This window comes from Thunnus thynnus, chromosome 22 (genome assembly GCF_963924715.1).
Source record: "Thunnus thynnus chromosome 22, fThuThy2.1, whole genome shotgun sequence".
Classification (NCBI taxonomy): domain Eukaryota; kingdom Metazoa; phylum Chordata; class Actinopteri; order Scombriformes; family Scombridae; genus Thunnus; species Thunnus thynnus.
Window position 1 is genome coordinate 10006540 of NC_089538.1, and position 26755 is coordinate 10033294.

The 26755-nt window shown below is 42.3% G+C and overlaps 1 protein-coding gene across 3 annotated transcripts; it reads left to right on the top strand.

Annotated features, from left to right (window-relative positions):
* Positions 1-24916, top strand: LOC137174260 (ATP-dependent RNA helicase DHX15). 3 transcript variants are annotated; one of them, XM_067579440.1, is made up of 14 exons: positions 1-217; positions 2129-2441; positions 4120-4313; positions 4542-4701; positions 6157-6375; positions 10356-10523; positions 16300-16386; positions 16790-16939; positions 17446-17554; positions 20808-20999; positions 22031-22153; positions 22246-22436; positions 23319-23488; positions 24224-24916. In XM_067579440.1, exons 1-14 carry the CDS (start codon positions 210-212, stop codon positions 24339-24341), a joined length of 2202 nt encoding a protein of 733 aa, XP_067435541.1. In that variant the 5' UTR covers positions 1-209; the 3' UTR covers positions 24342-24916. The 3 variants fall into 3 exon arrangements, with proteins under 3 accessions (XP_067435541.1, XP_067435540.1, XP_067435542.1); XM_067579439.1 differs by lacking the exon at positions 1-217 and adding an exon at positions 247-396; XM_067579441.1 differs by lacking the exon at positions 1-217 and adding an exon at positions 415-1037.
* The last annotated feature ends 1839 nt before the right edge of the window (positions 24917-26755 follow it).

Consider the following 26755-nt stretch of genomic DNA (forward strand, 5'->3'; position numbering starts at 1 on the left):
TCGCGAGATCTGGCAACACGGACTGTCCCGCATCCTCCCCCGCATCCCTGAACTGCTGCATCTCACCCGCATGCACAGAGATACGATTTCGTGGACAACATCATGCGCAGGGCTCTGTAAAGCCGGGACCTTTTTCTGTGCAACGTGCTCGCCGGGTATCGCAGTAAAAAAAATAACGGCTTTCGAGTAATTTTGTCAAGGATATAATAATGATGAGGTAAGAGCTTCCGGTGGCCATTTTTCCCGGTTGTTTAACGGTTATGGGGAGAATCTGCATAGACATAATTTAGCCGTTAATGTCGCTGTTTGGACTGTTGCTGGTAGCGATATGCTCTACCGACATCGTTCAGATTTGGGTGATGATTATTTGTCGAGTAGAAATAGATGCTCTGATGGGTATGTAAAGTTAGCGTTTATTGCTGGAGGTTGTTATTGACCTGCTGCTCTAACGTTAGCCGTTAACTCTGACCAAGCTGAGCCACTAAGTTAGCAACGGCGGGGGTGATAATGCATTTCTCTAATAAAATGACAAAAAGCAAATGTATGGTTGCTACCGGGCTGTGCAGTGGTCCTGCAGCAAGTTGTCAGTGTAGCTAACGTAGCTAACAGGTAGCTAGTGTAACCCAACTGGCCTGGTCGGGTCTGCACGTAGCAACGTTACATATTAGTCGGTGCAAGGTGAAATTAAAACAGTCTCGTACTTTTCGTGACACAAAGTCAACCTGTCGTGATGAACTCTTGCTTGTTAGGGCATGTGGCGTTTACAAAATGAAGAAGGAAAGCTGCGTTGAAGCTACTCTTAGGGACTACTAGCCGGGCTAATGCTAGCTGCCCGGTCAGGTCTCACATCCATGTCCCATCATAGATAACGGCCCAGAATCTGTGTCAGTCTACTTTGGTTGTGAAGTCAATCACTCTATGAGAATATGAAAGTATTGCAGAGTGGTCATGCGGGTCTAGGAGACCTGGCAGACATGTATAAGTTGGATGACCCAGTTTGCAGAGACACTGCTTGTCAGTTTATCATAACACCGAGAGTAAGTTACAAGCGCAGGGTCACTGCTCTTGACATTTCCTTTAACCTTACGGCCAAACACATAATCCCCCCACAGGAATTAACAATTATTCCACGCATTACGTGTATTATAAATCCAGTCGTATTGATGTAGAAACAGTAGCACCTAGCAGCATCGTCTCTTTCTGATACTGGTGAGCAGACTGCAGCTTCCCCACAGACAAGGACACAGATGCCAGAGATGTAGCTGCACCTAAACAAGTTGTTTGGTGTTAATGTGTTTCCAAATTAGAAATTACCTGGCATCACCTCTGTTGTCAGCTTATGTCAATACTACTGAACACATCGCTCACAGACATACATTGAAAAAAAGTATTATTTTGAATTAAAATGTTGATAGGCAATAGAGTTGTCTTGTAAACGTATAAATGATCAATTTGAAAGACAAAGTTAGTGGTATTTCAAAGGGAAATATGCCACAAAACTACTAGTACTAGTGCCAGATCAAGGTGACATTGTCCTTCTTTAGCCTTAATTTATCCCTAGATGACTCTTGTATCAGCGGTACAACTGAAATGAGTGAGATAAACACCCTATACACACCATCTTCTACATTTGGCTGGTGTGTAGCCAGTTTTATGGCAGTAGTTGGCTGCTAAGTACCTAGCTCTAGGGCCCTTTAAAGTCAATGTGGGGATATAAATGGCTTACATTGTGGCCTGAAGGCATTAAATACATCTTTCTGCAATAGGAAAAAAAAAACAATGTTTTGCTTGATCTACATTGTGAACAATTACTGTTTATCATGACCTTTGCATGCTACACTTGATTAGGCTGTGCATTTTGCCACTGTGAATAAGAATGCGCAGTAACCTTTTCATGTGATTTTTCGGGAAAAGAACTTGACAGGGCCCCACATTTTTGCACTGTTTGTTCCATGTTTTGCCTTTTTATGTTTGGTTTGATTGTGTTTCACGTGACAATTTCTAGGCTAATAATGTTAGATATGGTCTGCTCGGATGTCATTTGGAGTCATGTTGTGTCTCTGTGGAAAGCTGAATTGGTTAGTTTGAGCGGCAATGCAACTCATGCACCTTTCTCTTACCGCGACAGGGACAGAGACCGTGATGTGCGGTCGAGGTACAGGGAGCGTGACCGGGACAGGGATCGAGACGGGGACAGGGTGAAGTACTCCGGGATGCCCAACAACCCTACTGCAGGCAGTGGAGGCTTCTTTAAGCAAACCCCCTTACAGCAGCAGATCAACCCCTTTACCAACCTGCCCCACACGCCACGCTACTATGAGATCCTCCAGAAGCGACTGCAGTTACCTGTCTGGGAATACAGAGAGTCCTTCACTGACATCCTGATGCGTAACCAGTCTTTTGTGCTGGTTGGAGAGACCGGCTCTGGAAAGACCACACAGGTAGAAAGGCAGAATTTTGGGCATTGCTGCAACACCAGCACATTAACATACACTTAAGTTGTCAGCTACCTTTTTTAAAACACATTTTTTACTCTGACTTGACTGAAGTGTGTCAAATTAAATGAAGAATTGCAAATCTGTGATAAAATTGGTATAATAATAACATAGAAAACAGGATGCAATGACCAGATGATGCATTTTAAACAGTTTGTCTCTAGAGTTGAACAGTGTCTGGTTGTTAAGGTTATTTTACATTCTAGGAAGAGCTAGGTTGTCTGTTTTTAAAATTTGAAGGAGAGATTAGATTAGAGTAAATCACTGGTTGAACCTTTGCCTTCTCCTGAGGGGAATGTAAACTTCCAAACATATTTCGTTAAATTAAGAGGGGTGATTTTGTTCACCAAGGTAGGGGCTAGTACATTTATGGATTTAAGGACCTGCGGTGATGTAGCAGGGAAAAGAAGTCAGTGATGCATTTATAAGATTAATAATTAATTGTGTTTATTGAATCTTAAAGAGTGTGTAGGATTGTATTTAGCCAAAAAACAGAGAAAGATCAGACTGAATACACACTTCCTTACTCAATTTTCTCACTTTGAACTGAGATCCTGATTCTTTCTCATAATTTTCAGGGAGAACATATTTTAAAACAAACATTTTTTTTTATTCCATTCACTTTTTGTCTTGATGCAGACAGAACAAACAGTAGAAAACGGTCACATCAACTGATGCAAATGCAGCTGAGATCTTTGTCATGAGTTTGCATACAGGTGTCAGTTGAAATCATAACGTAAAACATTTGTGCAGCTCTACCGAGCATTCCACCAAATGTATTTTGATGATCAGCGTCAGATCCTGTATGCGCTAAAAACATATTTTTAGTCTGTCTGTGAAATGTTTACCTCTTCCAAACCTGTCATCTTTGCTCTTCTGATTGGTTGACATTTCAAAGACTGGTAAGATTTTGAATCATCTCTTAAGGGCAGTCATCCGAACCTCAAGCTTAATATAGTGGAAGTAAGATGCTCTATGTTAAGGCCTCTCTTAACAAGCCGCCTCTTCTTTTTAAGCTGTAAGCAAAGGGATCCCGAGTGAGCGAGTTAGTCTTGCAGGACATGGGGAACTGTAAAGAACCTCCAAAAAGTAGTGCTGTGCAATCTTTTCATTCGCCTTTTTTTTTTATAAACACATTTTTACTGCAGTTGTACAGTAACAGAGATATTAGCGTCACAAAGATGTTTTATTTCTTGAACCCATTAGGGTTACCATTACCAAATCCCACTCCACCCGTATCCCCTGTGAGCTGGCTCACCACGGTTTATAATGCGATAGGATACGGCTTTTCAAATAGAGAGCCTATGCATGTATTCACGTATCCATATATTCAGATGTATACTTACACACATATGTGAAAATACATCACATATAAAATAAATAATAATAAGAAAAATATATAATAAGTAAACAAATATGATATGTCATGATATATGAGATGTTAAGTGCTATTCACCCTCCAAGTGATTGCAAGGCTTGATGATATTAACCAACTAATCAGAGAAGATAGAGGAAATAAGAGGTTACCACTCGTGAGAACTTTATTTAACACATATTTCCTTTTTGGTTCGTTTTTTTTGGAAGCACTGTCTTTGATTCTAACAGCATCTAATTTGCCTCTCAGATTCCTCAGTGGTGTGTGGAAATGGTACGGTCAATGCCGGGACCGAAGAGAGCAGTGGCCTGCACCCAGCCCAGGAGAGTGGCTGCCATGAGTGTCGCCCAGAGGGTGGCTGACGAGATGGATGTGATGTTGGGCCAAGAGGTGGGCTACTCCATCAGGTTCGAGGACTGCAGCTCTGCCAAGACTGTCCTCAAGTAAGACGGCTATTTAAAAGTCCTAACTTTGTCTCAGCTCACTTCATAAGAAAAACATCCAAATGTACGGAGAGGAGTAGATAAGAGCAGGAGTTTACCAGAAACGTTGTACGAGATCATTTTACAATCAGTTTCAGTAAACTAATGAGGTTGAGTTATTGCTTTAATTTTAAGCTGATAATTCTGGTGTATATCATGATAAAACCTGCATCTCCTCTTTTCGCACAGGTACATGACAGATGGAATGTTGCTGCGGGAGGCTATGAACGATCCCCTGCTAGAGCGCTATGGTGTCATCATCCTGGATGAGGCCCACGAACGCACATTAGCTACAGACATCCTCATGGGGGTCCTCAAGGAGGTGGTCCGCCAGCGGCCTGACCTCAAGGTATAAACAGTCCACTTAATTATCGCAGTCATTTAAATGTAGTGTGAGTTCTTAAATCTTAATGTAACCAGTTATTCAGTACCTGCATTCATTGTTTGTTCCTCTTAGTTTTATATTGTTTTACTTCTGTATTTGGTATTGAAAGTACTCTTGACAGAAGTCTGATTTGTTTCCACAGATATGTCCCAGTTAATGCCTACAAAACATTGTTAAAGCCCTAAATATTACTCCCCCCTGAGGATAAGCTCAGTGACAGCCAGTGTTTATGTCCCTCTTCTGTCACTCCTCCCTTTTGTCACATTTTTCTTGACAGTGTCCCCATGTCTGACAGTTGTGTATCTGTTGAGGAAAGAGAAATGTTGCTGTTAGGCTCAGAAATGCACATCTATTCTGCGCCGCAGCGCTAGCAAAGATTGCTCCCAGAGTCAGCCCCATTTTAAGCCTATCAACCAGGGGGGGGAACACAGCAACATGTCGTGTGGATGGGGGGGGCGGGGGGGCGTAGAGGCAGGCAGAACTTTTATAGCCAGACTGTGCCAGACATCATTCTCATAAAGCAGATGGATAATGACTAGTTGTTTGTCAGTGTGGAATCAAAGGTTAGATTGTTGTTGGTGGACTGTTAAATGAGGTCTAGGTTATTGGGAATGATCATCCACCCACACCCCTCTATCTCTTTCATCCCGATCCCCTTTCAAATTTGAAAGTTTAATTTGCCTTGATTAAGAGCAATTATGATGCCTCGCAGAGCGTAAAGCGAAATGCCGAGACGCTGGCCCCTGAAAATGTTTGAGATTGAAAATGGGAGATGCGTTTCTCATCAGAATCCTAATGCGCTCTGTCTAATGGCTCTGGAGAGAACATTGTATACCCAACATCAGGAACAAGGACTTACATAGCTGTGTGTAGGGCAGTGACTTGAAGTGTAATGCCAAGTTCTAAACCATAGACACCATCTTGGATTTGCGCCAGTGCCTTCATCCTAAATTCTGATTAAAAGCCTGATCCAGCTCTTCACCTTTTTTTTTCTGTTCTGTATTGTTCGCACGCCTATCCACTTAGTATGTGTCCTTATCCCCTATCATCATCCAGCGATATATAAAATATTACCTCGTTCTTCACTCGAGTGCTCACTCCCATAATTAGGCCTGTTACGATAACTACTTTTGTTTGATGATATTTTCTCCCCAAAATAATTGCGATAAATGATGTTATTGTCATTTTAGGAGCATTTTATGCCACTGATATAATGATAATATAATAGCATAATAACACAAGTACACCCTTTCAAAGAGCAATGAACTTTTAAATCTTAAAAAAATCTTCAGACATTGGAATTGGAATGTGAAATTTTTTTTTTATTTTCATCTTTTCCTTCACCTCTTGTATGAATAAATTGTCCCTTACAGACTTTTCTCACACTTTACTCTCCTTCCTGCGCCCTCCTCTGTCCAGGTCATTGTCATGAGTGCCACACTGGATGCCGGTAAGTTCCAGGTGTACTTTGACAGCTGCCCATTGCTGACCATCCCCGGACGCACGCACCCCGTGGAGATTTTCTACACGCCCGAACCGGAGCGAGACTACCTGGAGGCCGCTATCCGCACCGTGATCCAGATCCACATGTGCGAGGAGGATGAAGGGGATGTTCTGCTCTTCCTCACCGGACAAGAGGTACAACTCCATAGGCTTTTAATGATGTTTTTTTTTTTTTTACCAGATTGACTGTGTCGCTGTTGCAACCATGCCACGCTGTTACAGTTTTAGGTTCGGAGCTCGGTCTCTCCTCCGCTCCGCTCAGAGGACACACACACTCTCATACACATGGAGCGCTCAGCCCCGCCCATGATGAAACATAGGAGAGAAACTTCAGTCTGTCTCTACCTGCTGGGTAGCTAATGCTAGCTAGCAGCTGTCTGCAGGTATCAGACTGATCTCTTGTCAACACAAACACAAATACAAACAGCACAGATGAATTAATGAGCGGACTTTCAGTTTCTGCTGTCTGTGCTCACACTGATCATTAAAGGAGATGCGCTTGACTAAATTGAAACGGCAGCCACTGACAGTCCATGCACTGCTGTATGACATAGCAAACACTTTTTTTTAAATATGCATTATGATGAAGCCCTTGTTAGTGATACAGGTCTTCTGTTATTCTTACTCAACTGTTTTGCACATGTAGTCCTAAAAAATCAGGAAGATCTTTATGCAATATTAGTATTTATCTAATGGAACTGAATCAAGAATCAGAGATCAGTGTTTCTATCCAGCTTTATTTAAGAAACTAGAAATAGCAAATATTTGGTATTTGTTAACAATTGTCACAGCTGTTGGCGATTCATTTTCTGTTTATCGACCATTTGTTCAATTAATACATGTATAATATTGTTATTTATGTCCAAACAAACCCATGCAAAGATTTCATACATCTCTCAAAGTTAAGAGTGTGTGTGTATTCATCTTATTTGCTCAGAGGAGTTACATACACTGTCACATGAACACACATGTGCACTCTCTGCACAGGAAATTATTGATAATTAAATGATTAAAATAATTAAAACAATTAATGAAAGATGTTAACGCACGTGACCGAGCCTGTTTGGGAACCACCAGGATTTGCACAGCGAGGAGCGGGCGGCGGGGTGGGGTGGGGGGGGGGCGAGGACGAGGAGTGACCCAGATTCTGCCCTTCCCACGGATCTCTGAAATTAAGTCATTTATTATTTTTTTTTCCCTCTCCCTGCAAATGTTGTCCACTGATGTGTAATGGAGGGCAGGGTTCATGCCCAAAATGATGAATTTGGTCACAGCTGGGTGGACACACACATACTCACTCACACACACACACACACACACACACACTCACTCACACTGAGAGAGAGAAAAGCACCAACAAATGTTTCAATCTCCTGATCATTGGACAGGCGAAGCCTGTCAGAGCCAACAGTGCCTGTGCTGGTATGATTATTCTCTCACCACTCTTGACAAAACGGTTTTGGAGACCATGTGATTTACTTGCGGTTGAAAAGGAGAATGTAACCGGTGTGAACGCGGCACAAATCGCTCCACAGCTTTGAATGACACGTTGGACTTTATCTCAGCATTTACACTTTAGTGTCACAATACATATTTTTGATCTTCATAAGGCATCTGCAAAAAAAATATCTTGCCTCAATCCCACCTTGTGATGGGTTGTTTATTAGCGGTAATTATTTGCCACTCAACATCAGCTGACTGTTGCAGTACACCTATGTCAGATCTCATTTGCCAAAGCAGGATCAATATTCAGCTTGTTACGAAGGGGATGAAGTCATGGAGGGCATGGTGTTTGAAGTAGTCTCCTTTGAGGGCTGGTAATTGATTTTAGATTTAGTGGTATCCAAGCTGTTCAGACGACCAGAAACACGATAGCCACTGCTTTGAATGTGTCAAAGTCTGGGGAAATGTGTTTAAACATATTCCGCAGTTAGATGTAATTTGTTGATTACATCTAACTGCAGAAAATACCCCCTCTCACCCCCACCGCACCGTGTCAAGCTAAGGCATTACTGAGAGCACTCCCACGGTGAGTTTATTATCACCCCCTCCTAATTGGGTTAAAGTAGTTAATGTGTGGTAGGTCTGGCAGAGATGGGTGTTCAAAGGGTGCTGCAGCACGCCCCTTGAGCGCTTCTTAACCTCTTCAGTCTCCCAGCAACTTTGATGTAGACTAATGATTGGGAGGCAAATCCATGGCAACGCTATAGACTCTTTTTATCTGACGGTTTAATTTATAAGAGACGAAAGCAAAATGCACAGGACTCTCTTCCTCCCGCTTATAGAGTTTTTCTGTGAGATATTTTGCTTCCACAAACAAATAGAACTGAAGCACCAACTCCAAACAAGAAAGTCGAAACTTATCACAGCTGTTGAGCAAAGATAAGTCCTAATATTTAAGCTTCCCCCTCAGCAGCTAACATCAAAACATGGGGATTGTGGAGGAGGGGGGGCGGGGGGGTTGTTTGCTAGTCAAGAGGAGTGCCTAAATGTGTTGGTTATTAGCTTGGCTGTAGATTGTTGCTTCTGGGGTCGCAGGGAGAGCTGGTGGACAGGTTCCCAACACTGGCCAAATGCCCCTGTGTGTGTGTGTGTGTATGTGTGTGTTTGTGTACACACACACGTGCACACACACACACACACACACACACACTCTGTCTTCATATCCCTAAGGGACAGACAGCCAGCTTGCTTCCAGCGCTTTGGCAAAGAGGTCCATTTTTTTTCTCCATGGCAGCTGCTGCATCCAGAGGCTTGATAGGCTATTAATACCCAGGCTAATTTTACCAATCCATTCAGATTTACTGTTTTCCACTTGTCAGTGTGTTGATTAAGAGGCACATGGCCATCAGCAGGGTTTGACTTAATGCAATGAACAAGGGGACAAACGGGGCTAATAACACACTCGCAGTCCAGAAGGAAAACAGGAAACATCACCGTGGTACTTTCTCATGTCAAGGCAAGTGTTACCGGCTTGACACAGAGGTACAAATTAAGTATATTTCAGTCATGCTTCAACTAATTTAAGCATACTATTCTTTTAGAAAAGGAAACAAAAATATCTGAGACATTTATAGGCTGTTTTGTTGGCCCATTAAATAATGAAAATGATGCATGAAGAGCTGTGATGTAAGCCATTATCTGTCCACAACCACCAGTAAAATCTTTTTTGGAATCAACCAGCTTGTGCACGAGCACCTTGCAACACCCCACTCGGAGAAGTCGCTGCATTGCTCCCCTGGGCCTGCAGGTGGTGCAACAGTATAGGCTGTAACGTGACACATAAAGTAACTGCTGCTGCTTCATGAGGATAAAATGATTGTTGTTAGGAAAACAAAGAAAACGGTCCTTAACAGCAGGAGTTTCTAAAGCTGTTTTGTTGTCTGAGGCTATACCAGAAACAGTGTAAAACCAAGTATGATCAGTTTAAACGTATGAGAGTGTGTGTGTGTGCGTGTGTGTGTAGAAGTGGGTGAAATAAATCAAGTCTATGTTAATTAGTTAAGCAGGGAATGCCTGTGGAATATGTAGATTTAATATAGGCCCTTTGAGAATGGGCCCTAGCCTTGTGCTCACTATCATGCTTTCTTATTCCTGGCGCTACTCAGGTCCTCTGTCTGTCTGCCAGCCCACCGGCTCTAGAACGTTCAGCTTCACTAAACTGATCTGCCATGATTTGCCGCTGGTTATGCATCAGTGCTGCAGTCTCATCTCACATTCCCCTCTACAATGCTGCACTGTGGAATAATGAACCCTGTTTGAGTCAGTCTGGCTCTGTGTGTGTGTGTGTGTGTGTGTATATGTGTGTGTGTGTGCCTTCAGAGCGTGCGCGTCCATGTTTTCCATGATTGCTGCATTTGACAACAGAGCCACAGGGAGCTCAGCAAAGCATACTGCAGTCCAGGTTTAATTTCCTCCGTCAGATGGAGCGATAGTGAGAACAAATGTACTGTAGCAGGGAACCACGGTTTCCCCGGCCTCCTCCTCCCCTTGCCTTCCCTATCACCCAGATACACCGCCATTGTTTATCCAGGTGTTGTTCAGAACCTGTTTGATTTTGCTGTTTGCATACACAAGCGACGCCCGGGTTAATTGTCGTGCCTCCATCTTTTCAGGAAATCGACGAAGCCTGCAAGCGAATCAAGAGAGAGGTCGACGACCTGGGGCCCGATGTCGGTGACATCAAAATCATCCCACTGTACTCGACGCTGCCCCCGCAGCAACAGCAGAGGATCTTCGAGCCACCCCCACCCAATAAACCAAGCGGTGCCATCGGAAGGAAGGTATAACTGCCTTGCTGCTTAAAAAAAAACGCTCATGGGGGGAGAGGTTGAAGCGGGGAGTTTGAAGGAAAGGGTGAGCGTAACGAGAAATTGAGTGGAGTTGATTCAGAAAGGACAGATGGGGAATAAGGTGGGTAAAGGAAGAAAGCTGGAAGGTAGGGACTGAGAAACTTTTTTTTTTTTTTCCCCCTTCCTCAGCTTTAGCGCAGAACTGACTCACACAACATATGCTGCTTTTGTCAGCATGCGATTCTCTGCTCTAAATTATAACTGGGGTATTACTCACGCCCTCTGAGCCTGAGGAAAGTACTGCATTCTCAGTCATTTTTATCTCTCCACTACATTTGCACAGGCGCCGCTGCTGCTCAGACAGGAGGCCTAAGACCTCTGCTGTCTGAAACCATGCAAAAAGGTGCGCATTATATCAGCTGACCAAAACCAGCACTTTTCTCGCTAACATAACACCATCTTCTTCAACCACTTAATCTCAGAGGAGTGGATGATCCTCTTATTGATACAGACACTAGACAATTCCTGTCTTTTGTGTGACCGTTTCTATTCAGACGAGCTCATCACAAGAGTAGCAGCACCACCAGCGCTGGCACACTGTTGGCCAGTGATCTGACAAAATATCAGAATATCATCACTGCCAGTGAATGAGCAAACATTCTCCCCCGGCATCTGATAGGGGACGGTGTTGATGAATGACTCATTGCTACAACCCCTCTAATTGAGGCAGATCAGGCTGACATATGAGCAGTGAAAATATTTATGGGCTGTCAAAGTTTAACATATTGCGATACTTTAAAAACGCTCAATTCAACTGGGATTTTCAGAATATAGGAATCCTCGCAGTGCGACTGAATCGTCCAATTAATCAAGTTTTTTTCAAAGTATCATTTGACACACCTTAAAACGGGGATCAAGTCTGTCCTCAAGTTTATATTTCCAGTGCGGCACATGCCGGGGGTTTCCCTACAAAGTTTGGATCAAACATTTGACACTAGGCCTCTTTTCCTTTTACTGTCTTGAGTTTTATAGTTTCATCTCTTCAGGCTTTCTGTTTGAGTGGTGTGTGTGTGTGTGTGTGTGTGTGTGTGTGTGTGTGTGTGTGTGTGTGTGTGTGTGTGTGTGTGTGTGTGTGTGTGTGTGTGTGTGTGTGTGTGTGTGTGTGTGTGTGTGTGTGTGTGTGTGTGTGTGTGTGCTGCGCAGGCTCAACAGGCTCAACATTCGTAGTGGTTTGATTACCCAAGCGTTGGATAAGATCTTTTTTAAAAGTTCAAATATCATTCTCAGTGTTTGCCTCTGCTGTTCAAAGGGATGTTGACATGAAACAGGGCCACTGTTACACAGGGTTGCCATGAATATTACTTGGATCTGGCAGTCGCACCGGCATGGCCCTGTAAGTTTACATACTTAGGTTTGATGTGATAGAACTAGGAGGAAGACAGTGATTTTCCACTGCTAGCGAGCTTCTTGGATAGCAGTGGTGCTATTGCTTCCTCCTGCAGGTGAACATGGTTCAGCAGCTTCTCCCTGGTTCCCATGATTAAGTTAATACAGGAAACAAAATCACTGTAGTGCTCACACTGTGACCCAGCAACCCCGACACAACCGATGCCCCTTTCTACTTCAAGATCAGTTGGTAAGGAGCTTGTTTAATTGGTCAAGGCGGTACCTAAAGTTGCTGTGCTTGAAGTAAAACGTGGTTCTCCTCCATGACTGAAAGCTCCATCAAGTGAAAAATGCCGAGATGTCATCCAAGCCAGTCCAAGAGGAAGTAGTGAAAAAGAATTAAGGTTCGACACGTCTGCTGCTACGCATGCTAACGACTGCATTAGGAACCCCTCAATTAACATAAAGCACTAGCTCGTAATTTATCTATTTCTCGAGGAAAGCCACTGATCTTCCATTTTTTTGAACAGTTTTAATTATTTAGAGCCAAGGCAGCGATTGACTAATTACAAACAAAGACTATAATCTCACTTTGCTTTCCAGCGTGTCGAAGATTGTCTCAATAAATGTGCTGCGATGAGTCTAAGGTTTGTTTTTAGCTTTGTCACGTTTGGAATATTCCCTCAAATGTCACTCGTGATTCTGCCACATATCCATTTCAATGAGCTTTGAATGCGGATGCGTCAACACTGTGGAAGGCACGTTGTCCTTTTCCCCAGTCAGGGGAAGGCTTTATTTGTCAACAAGGCTCTGTTCCCTAGCAGGGAATGTGAAAGATGGCCCATGTTAGCCATAGTACTCGCTCTTCTGCAGGTAATAACCCAGAAATAACATGCAGAGATGATGCTCTAATGATATTACTGATGAAGAAGCCAGGATTATCCAGTGCAGCAACAGACTGGAAGGAGCCAGCCTGCATTCAGTGTAATGGCCCTAGCCTGGATAATCCTTCAGAATCAATGAAGTCAATGAGGCCACCCATATGATCATGAAATGTGAGAGGGTGTCATGTGTGGCATCTGCTGGAGCACTGACTGTGTCCCAACACGCGGGACAGTGGCAACCTCACCTAGTCCATTTTTTTTAACCAGACTTTGAAACATTCCATGCCTTTCATTCCTCGCTGGGAGGCTGGTTGCCGGCATATAGTGCCTGTCATGAGACACTGTCCGATAGGCCGGTCTGTCTTTTTTTGGTCAGGCTCTTTAATTTCAGACTACCACAGTGTGGCTAATTGGTTTCACAAAGATATGATTCCTCTGTAGCTTTGGGACACTGACAGTCCTTTACCACTGCAGGAACTTTACCTGTTGCCTGGGGCTTCCCATAAACTAAACTTTTAGAAAGCTGGTGAGTGTAGTACTAGGTTCTTTCTTGTGTTTTCACTATATTTTACAACCTCGTACATTTTTGACAATAAGAAGGCAAATGCTGGACAGAGTAAGTCATTTTCATGTGCTGCTCGGTAGGAGAGTCAAGTGGTTGTGGGACTGAGGACAGTTTAAGAAGGGGCGCCAGTTTTTAAAAGATACGAGTAATACACCGACGGAGATTCTAGGGCACTGCTGGGGCAGGTACAAGATGATCAGTGGCGCAAAAAGATGTCCAGTCTGTCAGATTACTTCGTAGTTTCCTCCAGTGCTTGAACTGTGATCTTTAATTGTTTTCAATCAATTTTTTCATCTTTGTCACTATTTGGCTGTGTTGTATTCTTGTTTCTGCGGAGCACTGAGAAACCTGTTATACCTTTTGCTTCTAACGACTGGCTCCAGCTCTAAATGGCCTCCTCAGATGTTCTCCATAGTTCTTTTTTTTTACAGCATTGTTTGATACAGATTCAGTAGTGAATGGTGGTTGCTATTGTTACATTTGATCTAGTTGTCTGTGTTGTGATGTGACCACACATTTCCATGACCATTCGTGGTTGACAGCACTGCCCCCCCCCAATCCCAGATAGTTCCTGGAAGTGAAGACTTAGCCGGAATTTTGTCTCAAGAATGTGTCCTCAAAACAAGCAGGGAACAGTGGAAACAAAAGCAGAACCTGATGTGACGTTTCATTAGGTTTGTGCAGTAGGAAAGCGCTATGATAGTACCTTTACCTCTGAACTTAAACCTTGATGTAACCCCACCAGGCTGGCTGTTATTCACATAGCTTATACCATTTTCAGCTCTCTATCAAAATTAAGCAACTCACATTTGTTATGGCACAATCAGATCTACACAGCCATTCAGCCAAGAAATACCTGAATAACAACCCAACCATTTGCCAGATATTTCATATGGGGAATATGTCTTTCGACAGGTGAATTACCCGAGGTCAAGGGCTGAATGAAGGGAAAAAGGCCCTCCCTGGCATTAATAACTCAACAGTCAGGCATTCTCAGGCTGGAGAGAAATCCTCGCTTAAAAGGTGGGATTTAAAAGTCTCTGAGGCTCACAGCTTGAAGACAGCTGAAGAGGCACCGCTACAAAGGAAGTGTGTCAAGTGTGCAAAATTGGTTCTGTGGACCTGTATCAGCAAAGACTACAGAGAACTGTTTGGTTTTGTGCTTGGCATTTTATCATGAAGACTACCAAGAAAGCAGGCAGCTACCACCAAATGACTGCTTAGGTCAGCCTGCAGCTTGTTCCTATCTTGGTATATGTTGAGCAAGTGAGCAAGTAAAAGATGTCCAAACTGTAGAGAGGCATTTTCCCCCCAACGCCCACTTGTATAGTAAGTTATGACACTGGCTATGCCCACTCTGCTGGCAACTGCCAGACCAGGCTGTCGCAGTCTAAAGCACTGTGATGAATCGAAAGGGTTTCTCTGGCAAGTCGGTCTCCACTGTTATATAAGGACAGCTCACCCTAGCGGCGGTCAGGGTTTGCGTGAGAGCAGCTGCAAATCTGTCTTCCTCTCCTCCCCCCTGTTTGTGTATATGCTGACAGCCAGAGACCCATAGGGTGATGTGACTCATTTGATTTTGTTTTTTTTCTGATTCAGCTGTCATTTCTCATAGACAGCTTCGCTATAGGGGATAATTGTGATAGAAAAAGATCTGAGACTGAGATGGTGCAGGTTCACAGTTTCTCCCCCTTGCCTTGTTTTGAGAATCCAAATAGCTTTTTCATTTCTTGGTTGTTTTCCCCCTACTGTTTTCTTCCACCTTTTCCAATTTTTCTCTGCACAGTAGACAGTTAACAATAATGACTGCCCTGATGCTAAAGCTAGCTCCCTTACCAACCTGGTATTATTTGCTCAAGTGTTGTAAATAAACTAGATAGTGTTAATTCTCAAAACCTGGTACTGAACCACAGCCAGTCTACTGTTAACATACTAGGATATTTATCAATGTTCTATAACTTACAAAATGTGTCAAACTAAAATTACTGCAAACATTTGCAGGGCTTCTTGTCTCTGGTGTTTGAAGCACAGCTTTGAAAGAGGCAGCATTGCATAGCACACAGCAAGAGCCAATCACCGACAATGAGCCATGCACAGTTGGCATGTCTGCAGTGCTCCAAATTTTGAGACATTGGCTTGGGTTCACATGAGAGATCTACAGCAGCCCTTATTTGGGGGAGAGATGCTCGCTTGCTCTCAATGTGTTAAAAAGCAGGCCACCTGTGAGGAACTATTACATCAACTCTTTTCTGGGAAGAGCTTTCCAAAAGAGGGAAGCTGACATCTTAACAGAACCAGCAGCAGGCTGAGGACAGTCAGACAGACCCCCAACCTCTCAAACACACACACACACACACACACACACACACAAAAGCCAGAGGTAATGCATTTGGATTGGACACTGAGCACCAAGCCAGCTCTCTCCACAAATGCGTTGATAGCACATTGAACTTGATTGCAGAAACTGTTGTGGTTCTCCCCTGTTGGGTCACATCAGACTGCTTGTGTACAGTGCACCATAGTGGCTTTTCTACAACCTTTTTCAGTCAGCTGGCTCACATCACAGAATGAATGTCTTTCAAGTATAAGAAAAGCTGATGTCTCCACCTGAACTGCTCCACAAAGTTCTTGTTTGTTCGGGTAAAAGCGCCAAACTTTATGATTCCTCAAGACACTTCAGTATGACAATCCAAATTTAGTTCTGCACTTCAGTGTGTTACCATTCCCCCAGAAGAATTTACCTTTTATTCTTAAAATTGTTGAGTCTGTATTTGAATGCATTTATGTTGGAATGAAATATCCGAATAACTGATGACGATACACGAAATATTCTAAAAATATTTTGATACTGGGTCCAACAGTAGAGTTTCGTCAGTCCTTCCAGACATCCCATGTAGATCATTTCTCAACCCAGCTGGTCTCATTTCCACAGGTCGTTGTGTCAACAAACATCGCAGAGACGTCCCTGACCATTGACGGCGTGGTGTTTGTAATTGATCCCGGATTTGCCAAGCAAAAGGTTAGTATCTCACACACACACACACACACACACACACACACACACACACACATAGCCTGTCTTCTCCCACTACTCTTTATCTGCTCCGATCATCTGCCTCTGTTGCCTGAGAATCCCCAGATAAACACAGCAGTGCACACCTGACAGCGGCAAAGATGGAAAAGCCAGTTATTTATTCCTCTGACATTTCACCAGCCTGGAGCCAAGTCATACACATGGCGCATGAAGAGATTATATGTGCACTATAATGGATTTTGTGTATGTGTTAGTATAATTTGTCTGTGAGCTACTGTGTATATGTAGTATATTCTGCGTTAGTATATGTTGACTACTTTCTACCCCTCCACAAAAGCTACATCGGCATCGTTCGAGCTCTGATTTTTATTTTCCCTTTTCCTATCAGGTGTATAACCCACGTATCAGAGTGGAATCACTTTTGGTGACGGCAATCAGCAAAGCCTCAGCCCAGCAGAGGGCAGGTCGTGCTGGACGGACACGCCCAGGGAAATGTTTCCGCCTTTACACTGAGAAAGCTTACAAGACAGAAATGCAGGTAAGAAAACAAGGCAGTTTGAAAAATTATCAGAAATTCTATGAGGTGTAAACAGCTAATTGATTCTCATATCTCACATTCTTCAATGCCACAAGCAAAGTGTATTTCCCCCAGAGAAGCCTTTTAACTGGAAAAGCTCTCTATTATGCAATATTTGCTCTTAGTACTCCATGATTTTTCTGTTCAGCTGAATTATAATTCCAAGAGCTTGGTGCTAAACCACAGTGCCTCCGCCCTTCTTCATAACCTGTGCTAACGACACAGCCACCTTGTGACAGATGAACCTGTGGAAGCCCAGTTCTCCATTTTAACAGGCTAATTCTTTCACGTCACGCTGACTGGCAAAGGGAATTTTTTAAACAAGTTAAATAGCCCTTCAAATGCCCTAGACTTGCAGTCTCTGTTCAAGTTGACATATGAGCGACACATGAGGAGATAAAAAGCACCCTGACTAATTCATTTTGAATTGTTCCTTGGGTTTCTCTTGTACCTCTTAACTGGCACAGGACAACACGTATCCAGAGATCCTGAGGTCTAATCTGGGCTCAGTGGTGCTGCAGCTGAAGAAACTGGGTATTGACGACCTGGTGCACTTTGACTTCATGGACCCACCAGGTTAGTGTGAAAAATATGAATTATTTTTTAGCGTTTAAAGAGACATTTCTCCACTGTATGCTCACATTTTTCTTCGTGTTGTTTTACTCTGCATTGCAACCCATAAATATCAATCTTTGCATGGCAAAAAAATCGTTTATAATGTGTTTAATATCAAATAATATTGAGATCTTGATTTTGATCAGTGTCATCTGAATCAATACAAATGCAGTTACAAACTGCTATGAAATCTGCAAACATTTAGATGAACTATGGGTGTTTAATTTACGATATGAAATCTGGGTTGGCTGTGTCACTCGGGAGCTTGGGGGAACAACGACAAAGCAAAGATAAAATGATCTTGGCAGATATCAAATACTGCATACTGAATGTTTGGAGATTTGAGGATAAGTGCTCTGACAGACATGGACTACACAATAGTGTTTTGCAGTTTTTATGAGCAGTCTACTTAGAGTTCAGATTATTTCCGTTAAAGTGGGAAAAGACAGCGATGTGTTAAGTTGACTGCCTTTGTTTGTATTTTTTATTTCTTATACATCTGAATCATGCTAGATCGAGGCTAAAAAAAAAAGATTATCTCACTGAGGTGCCAAGTTACGGCGTTCTCCTGGAGAGTGTGTGTTCCTACATCTTTCCGTGGAGACCACCCCTCCTTTTCCTATCCTTAACCTCCTCTTCCCTCCCTCCTTTTCTCACCATAATATAGTTTTCATCTCACCTCTGAGATTAAACCCATCTCTCCCCGTCCACTGTGGCAAACGCCATTTTGAGAATGAAATTGGTTACATCAATAGCAGCGCTATCACCTTGGCTATTGCCTTCTCTTTATATTCCTCCAGTGAAACGTGACTGACCTCCACCACCACCCCCAGGTTTCTCACAAAATGCAAGGGTAAAGCGTCAACATATCGGATTGGCCTTGTCTGCTGAGTCTAACTGGGAACGGTGGGGTGAAGGGAAAGGGGAGGATTACCCTTTTATTTATTTGATCCACTCGTGGCGGACGGTTCCTCCTAACTAGCTCCTGAACACATTGGAAGCTGGAGCTAGTTCGATGAAATGAATGAAGTCTTCCTTGAGTCTGTGCGAGTTCCCGGTCAGGTGCTTTATAATATCTAGTTACAGCGGATCAATTTTGATTCGCTGTGTCAAAGGCCCACCTCAGAGCGAATGAACAGGTCAATGATGTGTCTCTGGAGTCAAGAAATGGAAGACGGCATTGTATGAGATTTAGATTTGAAGGTTTTAATTGAACTGCTTTGTTAATCAGTTATTTAAATCCGAAATGGGTGTCATAGTTTAAAACTCCCTGCTATAATGCAACAGTGTTAACTGTGATGATGTGGGACAAACATACATTCAGTATTGTTGCTTCTTGGTGTTTAGATTCCACCTAAAGTTAAAGTGAAATTAATCTTATCTAAGGTGTTGTCTCTCGGTAAGCTGCCCTGATGATCAAAGATACCAGCCTCAAATGCCAGCGGCGTCTTCTGTTTGAGCTTGTCCATAATGTTAATAGCAACCTTGATTTTCCTTTTACTCTGAAATGCCCAAATATCTAGTTTATTTCTCTCTTTCCCCCACCTCACTCCTCGCTCACTAAACACAGGAGCGACAGTTTGAGCCAGCCAACCAAATGGAAAATCCAAAAGAAATCAGTAGCGATTTACACAAGGACTTGGCTGGGTGGGATTCATTTGCCTCGTGACATTTTCAAAGAAGTACCTTTCAGAGCCAATGTGGTTTAATGTACCTTTAGCCTTTCGTCTCATTGATTTGGCCCTTGGTTAATATATCGGATTCTTGTGTGTTGAGGCAGTCAATACTTGCTTTCTGATGAGCCACGTTGTGTATAGATTGAATTTCCACACTGGTTCATCATGCTAGCAGTACTTGGAAATCAGATTTTCACCTTTTTGTTCAGCCCCACACGAGCCATTGGTGTGGTAAGTAATGTGGTCGGCACTCACTTTGTGTAAAAAAAAAAAAAAAAAAAAGTAGCTTTGATGCCCCAAATCAATATTTGTTAATCATAAAAAAATGCCTCCCTGCTGTCTGAAATTGAATTTTTTTGGGAGCACTTGAGAGAAATGAAAGTGAGCACTGCAGCCAGCGCTTGAAGCTAATTTTCAGTTAACATGCAACTGGTCATTAGGCTTCAGCTCTCGGGAGCCAAAGGTCAATAATTGCATCTGGAGGAAAAATCTTTTAACCAAACGGTGGAAGCCTTTTGTGTTGAAGCATTAAGTAGAAAGTTCCCCTGTAATTGCATTAGTTGTTTAGGATTGCCTGAGCGGAGGATGAAAAATGAGCTCTGCCATGATTACTTCTCCGCTAAGTTGCTGTCTAGCGTAACTCTGGCCATCACATACCAAGAACCTTCTAATTTTGATTCTCCTCATGCTCCCTGCCATGAAACCCCGCCAACAGCCTCCCTTTGTTTGAGTGTCTGTGTCTTTTTCTTAACTCGCATTTGTCTTCCATTAAAGGTCCGAGTACAGCAGATGCGGGAACTCTATTGTTTTATCAGCTTTCTTTCCTCTTGCACTTCCTCTTTCTTCACATACTCCCAATCTGACACTGCAAGTGTTAGAGCTATCATATCTGGTTGATAAGGTTGCAGATATTCCCCAGAACTGAGCCATCAAAATAAACCAGATAATACTGCAAAAAGCAGGTTTATGTCTTGCCAAAAACCACTGAACCACATGGCATTGATTGAATTTTTACTTCAAAGTGGCTAAAAAGAAATCCCATGACATTGTTCTTTGTTTTTTACTTTTGCTATTATAGTTTATCCATGATTTTGAATGTTATGTATGTTTAGCTACTTTAACACTCATATTAAACAATATTTAAAAAATCCATATTTTTTCTGCCTCAGTGACACACAAACAGGAAATGAGGCGTAGTTTTTAAATGCCCAGGGAAACAAATTTAACATGTTTTGGATTTAGTGAGCTTCCTAATGTTTAATGCTAAAATAGACACATTTATTAAGTGTTGAGTGTGAAGTTGCACAAGCCTGAACATGTAATACTAGAGAATTAATCAAACTTGCATACATACGTGTGAAAGAGCTCCAAATTGTTCTTCTCAAGTGTTGCTGTGATGAAAGAATGACAATTTTGCAAATTGTGCAATCTCTGTCATCCGTGTGTGTGTGTGTGTGTGTGTGTGTGTGTGTGTGTTTGCTTGCCCCATGGGCTTGGAACATTTTAATGGCCCATCTATCCCATTCTGTCTTCTCTAGCCCCAGAGACCCTGATGCGAGCCCTGGAGTTGCTGAACTACCTGGCAGCGCTCAATGACGACGGTGACCTGACGGAGCTGGGCTCCATGATGGCAGAGTTCCCCCTGGACCCCCAGCTGGCCAAGATGGTCATCGCCAGCTGTGAATTCAACTGTTCGAACGAGGTCCTCTCCATCACTGCCATGTTGTCAGGTAATGCTCAGGGCTGGCCCACTGTGTGGGACTGAGCTGCTACTCTTTCCATTGCCTGTGCTCATGGACCACGACCCAGAAATAACTTAAGAGCTTGAAGGAAATACACAGAGCAGCTTCTACCTTTCTTTGTATTTTAGTTGTGAGGATTTTAATTGATCTATTTAACTCAAATCAAAAGCGTAGGAGTTTAAATATACATTCTGGCTTTATCAGTATGAACAGTTCAGACACCAGAAATCTAAATCTACTTAGAATAAGTGTAATGTTCACCTGCTGAACTTAACTACAAGGCAAGCAGAGGATAAAGTCAGCGGTGTCAGCTATTATTTGTGAGAAAGGGGTAAAAATACATGTCTGTACGAAATGTATAGGTGTAGCTGGAACAGCACCAGCGTGCTACAGCAGTAATTGCACTTTAGGCTTGCCAAAGCAGAATGCTGCTCATTGAGATGAATCTTGACGCCTTTGAAGGGACTGTGAGGGTCTTTGAGAGTGGGGAAATGGATTTAACTAGCTGTTTTGGACGTGGTATGCACTTAAAGCAGGTGTTTCAGGATGGCAGGTTTTTGCTGAGTTCATTAGAGTAAGCAGCAAAAGTACACCTGAGAACGCTGCCTCCACAGCAACCAACCATGAGGCTCAATAAACACCGCTTTCACCCATTAAACCCACAATCAAGAGTGTTTGATGTTAAGCAATTCAGAGCAAGTTCACAGAGGGGGAGAGGGCCACTGTTTTATCTTGCCTCAGTGCCAGGTAGGATGCTTGTTTGGACTGTGTGTCATGTACTATATCATGTACTGTATATAGCATCACCAGTTTTTTTTCTGCTCAGCATGGAGAAACCCATTCTTCTCCCCTTCCCTTTGACCTTCCCTCTTTCCTTTTCCAACTTAAACACTTCACAGTTCAGTGTGCCCTGTGAAGTGCTCTGTGCCTCTTGAGCTGAGGCCTCGTTCCTCTCTGTGGGATTTGCTTAACTTATCCCTATGGGCGGCTGTGTTGGGGCCTATACCAACCTTGTTTAGTCCCACAGTGCTTCGTCCGGCCCACGGAGGCTAAGAAGGTGGCTGATGAGTCCAAGATGCGCTTTTCCCACATTGATGGAGACCACCTGACGCTGCTCAACGTCTACCACGCCTTTAAACAAAGCAAGTGACCCTCTGAAGCGCATAAATTTCACCGAATAAGATTCATGTTGTCTTAATTCGTTGTTGACTAAATCGACCCTCGTCTCAAACAGACCACGAGTCCACTCAGTGGTGCTACGACAACTTCGTCAACTACCGCTCCCTGATGTCAGCAGACAACGTACGGCAGCAGTTGTCCAGGATCATGGACCGTTTCAACCTGCCGCGGCGAAGCACTGAGTTCACCAGCAGAGACTACTACATCAACATCCGCCGAGTGCTGGTCACTGGCTTCTTCATGCAGGTCAGGTCATCATCATTATTATTATTGTTACTTTAAGTTAATGTCATTCTTTATTAAACCTCTTTTCTCTTTTCTTTTGGTCAAACTAAAAAACTACATCTGTTATTCAAGCAAACGCAGTCTTACTATTCAGCTCCACTGCTATTCTGATGCTGATTGAAGTTTTTCCTTTTTGAGTTTTGAAAAAAACAAAAAAAGTGTTTTCATGCAAAACATTTGTACCGACTAAAAATGCAGCGGAGATTATTGGAATGGATAGCCGTCTTTTAACATGTACACCTACACACACACACACACACACACACACACACACACACACACACACACACAGACAGCAGCTGCTGTTTTAAACACATAACAAGAAATCAAGTCAATTTATCCCTTGCTCAAAGAAATACATGGCATTTTGCAAGAAGCCATTTTCAGGGGTACCTGAAACAAGCAACCTGACAAGTTGAATTATGGTGTTAATATTTAAATATTTGTCAGCATTAACCTTTATCTTGGAGACAAATTTGCAGCCCATGTGCGACTATTCACAGCGTTAGAGATCATGTCTTTGTTTGGAAAGGCCTTTATTGAGACTGATTGCCTTGGTTAATCACAACAGCCTCTGTCTGTTTTACCAAGTATCGGATAAAGTAATGAAAAATCGCTCACTGTGCAGCTAAAAACAAGTTAGCCTTCAGTGTCAAGTTGCTTTTTTATCGAAGCATTAGTAACTTAATTAGATTCAGAAGGATCAGTATAGTTAAAATACCTGACATAAAAGCAGAAATTAAATTAATCACCAATAAATGGCGTAAATGTTTTATTTTTCTTTCCTTCCTCATGAACTGGATTTCAGTGTGTGACCCTCTTCTCTTCCTGTACCGCGAACAGGTCGCTCACCTGGAGCGCACAGGCCATTACTTGACGGTGAAGGACAACCAAGTCGTACAGCTGCACCCCTCCACTGTGCTGGACCACAAGCCTGAGTGGGTGCTCTACAATGAGTTCGTGCTCACCACCAAGAATTACATCCGCACGTGCACCGACATCAAACCAGAGTGGTAAGTTTCAGGTGTAGCTCCACTTTTGGTAGGAACAGTATGTAAAGACTGTTACATTTCATTAAATTTTCAATTCATAGCCATAGCTTATACACAAATTATTATTAACATTGTTATTGTCATTGTTATTGTTATTATGTGTGTGTGTGTGTGTGTGAACGCCTGTGTGAAACACCCTGGATTTTGGTTTAAAAAAAGAAGAAACTTGCTTCAAAAAGATCAATTTTTTTTAAGTGCTTGTTTTGTTGTTTGGTTTTGTCTGTGTGAGTCAGGCTTGTTGTTGGAGGGAACCTGTAAAAAAAATAAATAAAAATAATTTTCCAATGGTCTGCCTATTTTACCTGACTGTTCTGTATCTCTGTCTGTATGGCGTGTTCAGTGTGTACGCTGTGTATGTGACACACACAGAATCAAAGCTGAACATCAGCATTTTTAATATTCTGATCCATTGTTTCATTTCCAATGCAGGAGTTCAGGACAAACACAATAAAAATGTAAACTTAAGACTAAATAAATAAAAAAACACTGTAAACTGGTGCACTGTATGCTATTGGTGAAACTGCATCAAGCCCTACTATCTGTGTGTCTTTCTTTTCATTTCCTTGTTCAATTAAGTATCAAATTTGTTGTGCCTGCACTGGTAGTCGCCATGTGAATATGGAAGAACTGCGTTCTCCCACAAGTAAACACTGAAGACAATTTTTGTGACTAATATTTACTTGCTTTCTTTCCTAGGCTGGTGAAAATTGCCCCGCAGTACTACGAGATGAGTAACTTCCCCCAGTGTGAAGCAAAGAGACAGTTGGAGCGTATCATTGCAAAACTCTCATCCAAGGAATACACTCAGTACTAAGAAGGTTTGCATGTGCTGCAACAGCATCCTCAGTATTTGTACAAAGTTAATTTTGAACTTATTGAGCGTTTTTTGTTTTTTTTTCCACCAGAAACCTCATTTTGAATTCTGTTTTTGTCTCACTGTGTCTAATGTATTTTCATAATGATTGATGTTACCTTTGAGGGCCTTGTTTTTTTTTTTCCAGCCAAGAAGGTGAGGCACTACGAAAAATGTACTGTAAATGACCAGGAATTAGTCCTCAACCATTTCTATCTAGGCTGCATTCACACCAAATCTGGCACTACGATGCAGGGGGCTACAATGGTGGAGGTGTGTTGTTTGAGGTACTGGTGAGACAATGAAATTCAATCCAGGAAGTCAAGTTGGAGTTACAGATGAATGCATTTAAGGACTTATCAGAAGCCAAAACACCACAAAGTGGTTTGTAAAACTCACAGACAGGATTTTACAACTCTTGAAAGTTTTCACGGAAGCAACTGTTTTATCTTTCATCACGATGATCACGAGGTAAACAGCCGAATACGGCGGTCACATAACAAAAATAATCCACCAAGAATGTGTGCTTGCACGTATGTGATTGGCCACCGCAGCGTGACATCGAGTTGCGTTTCGGCAAAAGTTGAGTGTGGTTCAACCTCTTGCTAGACGGCTGCTGCAGTTTTTTGCTGAGGCCTATGTGGCCCCCACACCTGCAGCATAAATATACCGCCCTCATTCAAATTAATGGGAGGACTGCCGTTTTTCATACATTCCCGGCTTTGGTGTGAATGCAGCCAAAGCATGATTTTTCATATTTAATGTAGATTTCAACATTCCTTTTACAGACATCTGTCATGATATGTCCCATCTCTGGAGTCTTGGCTGTTGTTATGCCCCTACTTCTAAAAGGTATTAGTCCATGAAGAGAGGCTTTTGATCAAATGTAATTTATACTGTATTTTGATGCAGGCATAATTTAATGTTCTCTTGTCATGGAGATACTAATTTCCTGTCAACCGTTCAACTTAATAAAAATGACTTTTGTAATAAAAATTTCCAGTGTCAGCATTAAAATAACAGGATAATCTGTGTGTAAACTTTTCACTTAACCCTCACGCACACGCACACACTGAGCAATCACGTCTGACCTGCCAAATCCAGCTCGTTTCCTGGCTCTTTGGGGAAGTTAAATCTTCTTACTGGGATATTGATAGCTTCAGAAACAGTTGGAGTGAGGGGGAATGTTAATTACAAATGTTTCGGAACAAGATCAGTGTGAAATCCCTGCTGTGCCGGAGCCTGTTCTGGCTGTACTGCTTTGTGTCAGCGCCTCTTCAGTGTAGAAGGTAAAGCTTGCAGTTTGGAGAAGCACGAATCCTAAGCACTGCAGTGATACAGAGAATAATCAGAATACTGCTCAGTGACATGACTTGAATGGTAATTCAGTTTTACTATAGTCAACCCATTACAGTCTTGTCAGGTTAAGCTTCATTTAGCATCCTACTTCAAACATATAAAATTTCCGTAGCAACAAAGAAAGTTGGATGAGCTCTAACAAACTTCATTTTGGAAGCTTTCCCGTCTCATTCTGTCTGATGTTTAGTTGCATTATGGGAAGGACCCAGCTTTTTTCTTTTTTTTTTTTTTTTGTTCGACTCATACTAGCAACTAAAAATAAAGATATCTTGGCCTCTTTATTAATGACCATTCCTTTAAAATCTGTCTCTCGCAAACCTTCCAACTTCATAGAAGTGCATTCAAGAGGTAGTTATGCTTGAACAAGATGAGAGTCGTGTCCCATACCCATACTGCATACCAATTCTACACAGTATAGTGAGTAGTTTTAGCAGTAAGTATGCATAAAGTACACAAAACAATCAAACTGCAATTTTGAATGCTGCTGCCAATTTAACTTCACAAAGGGAAACCTAAAATTCTGCTACTTTTTTTTGTTTTCCAAGATCTTTCTGAAACTGTCTCATCACAAAATTCTTAATTTTTTCCCCAGCTAAGAGCAGGTCCATTATCCCCTGTATTTAGTATGCAGTCTGTCTGTTTTAAGTACATTTGAATTTTTCCAGTGTGAACACATTACATATTCAAAAGATTTAGTTTAGATTTAGTGCTTAATATGGATTTGGTGACATGTCGATAGAGTCTACAGCCACGCTGGCAGTTCTGTGAAGCTGTATTCACATTACACTTATAGTTAAATGCTAACATCAGGATGCTAACATGCTCACAATAACAATTCTAACACGCTTATGTTTAGCAGGTATAATGTTTACCATGTTCACCATCTTAGTATAGTCGAGGGGTTCTCAAACCTTTTTCATGTCAAGGACCCCTAAACTGATACAAATTAGACTATGGACCCCCATTTGATAAAATTTTTGCCTTTAGATGTTTTATCAGAGAAAGTGTATGAAACC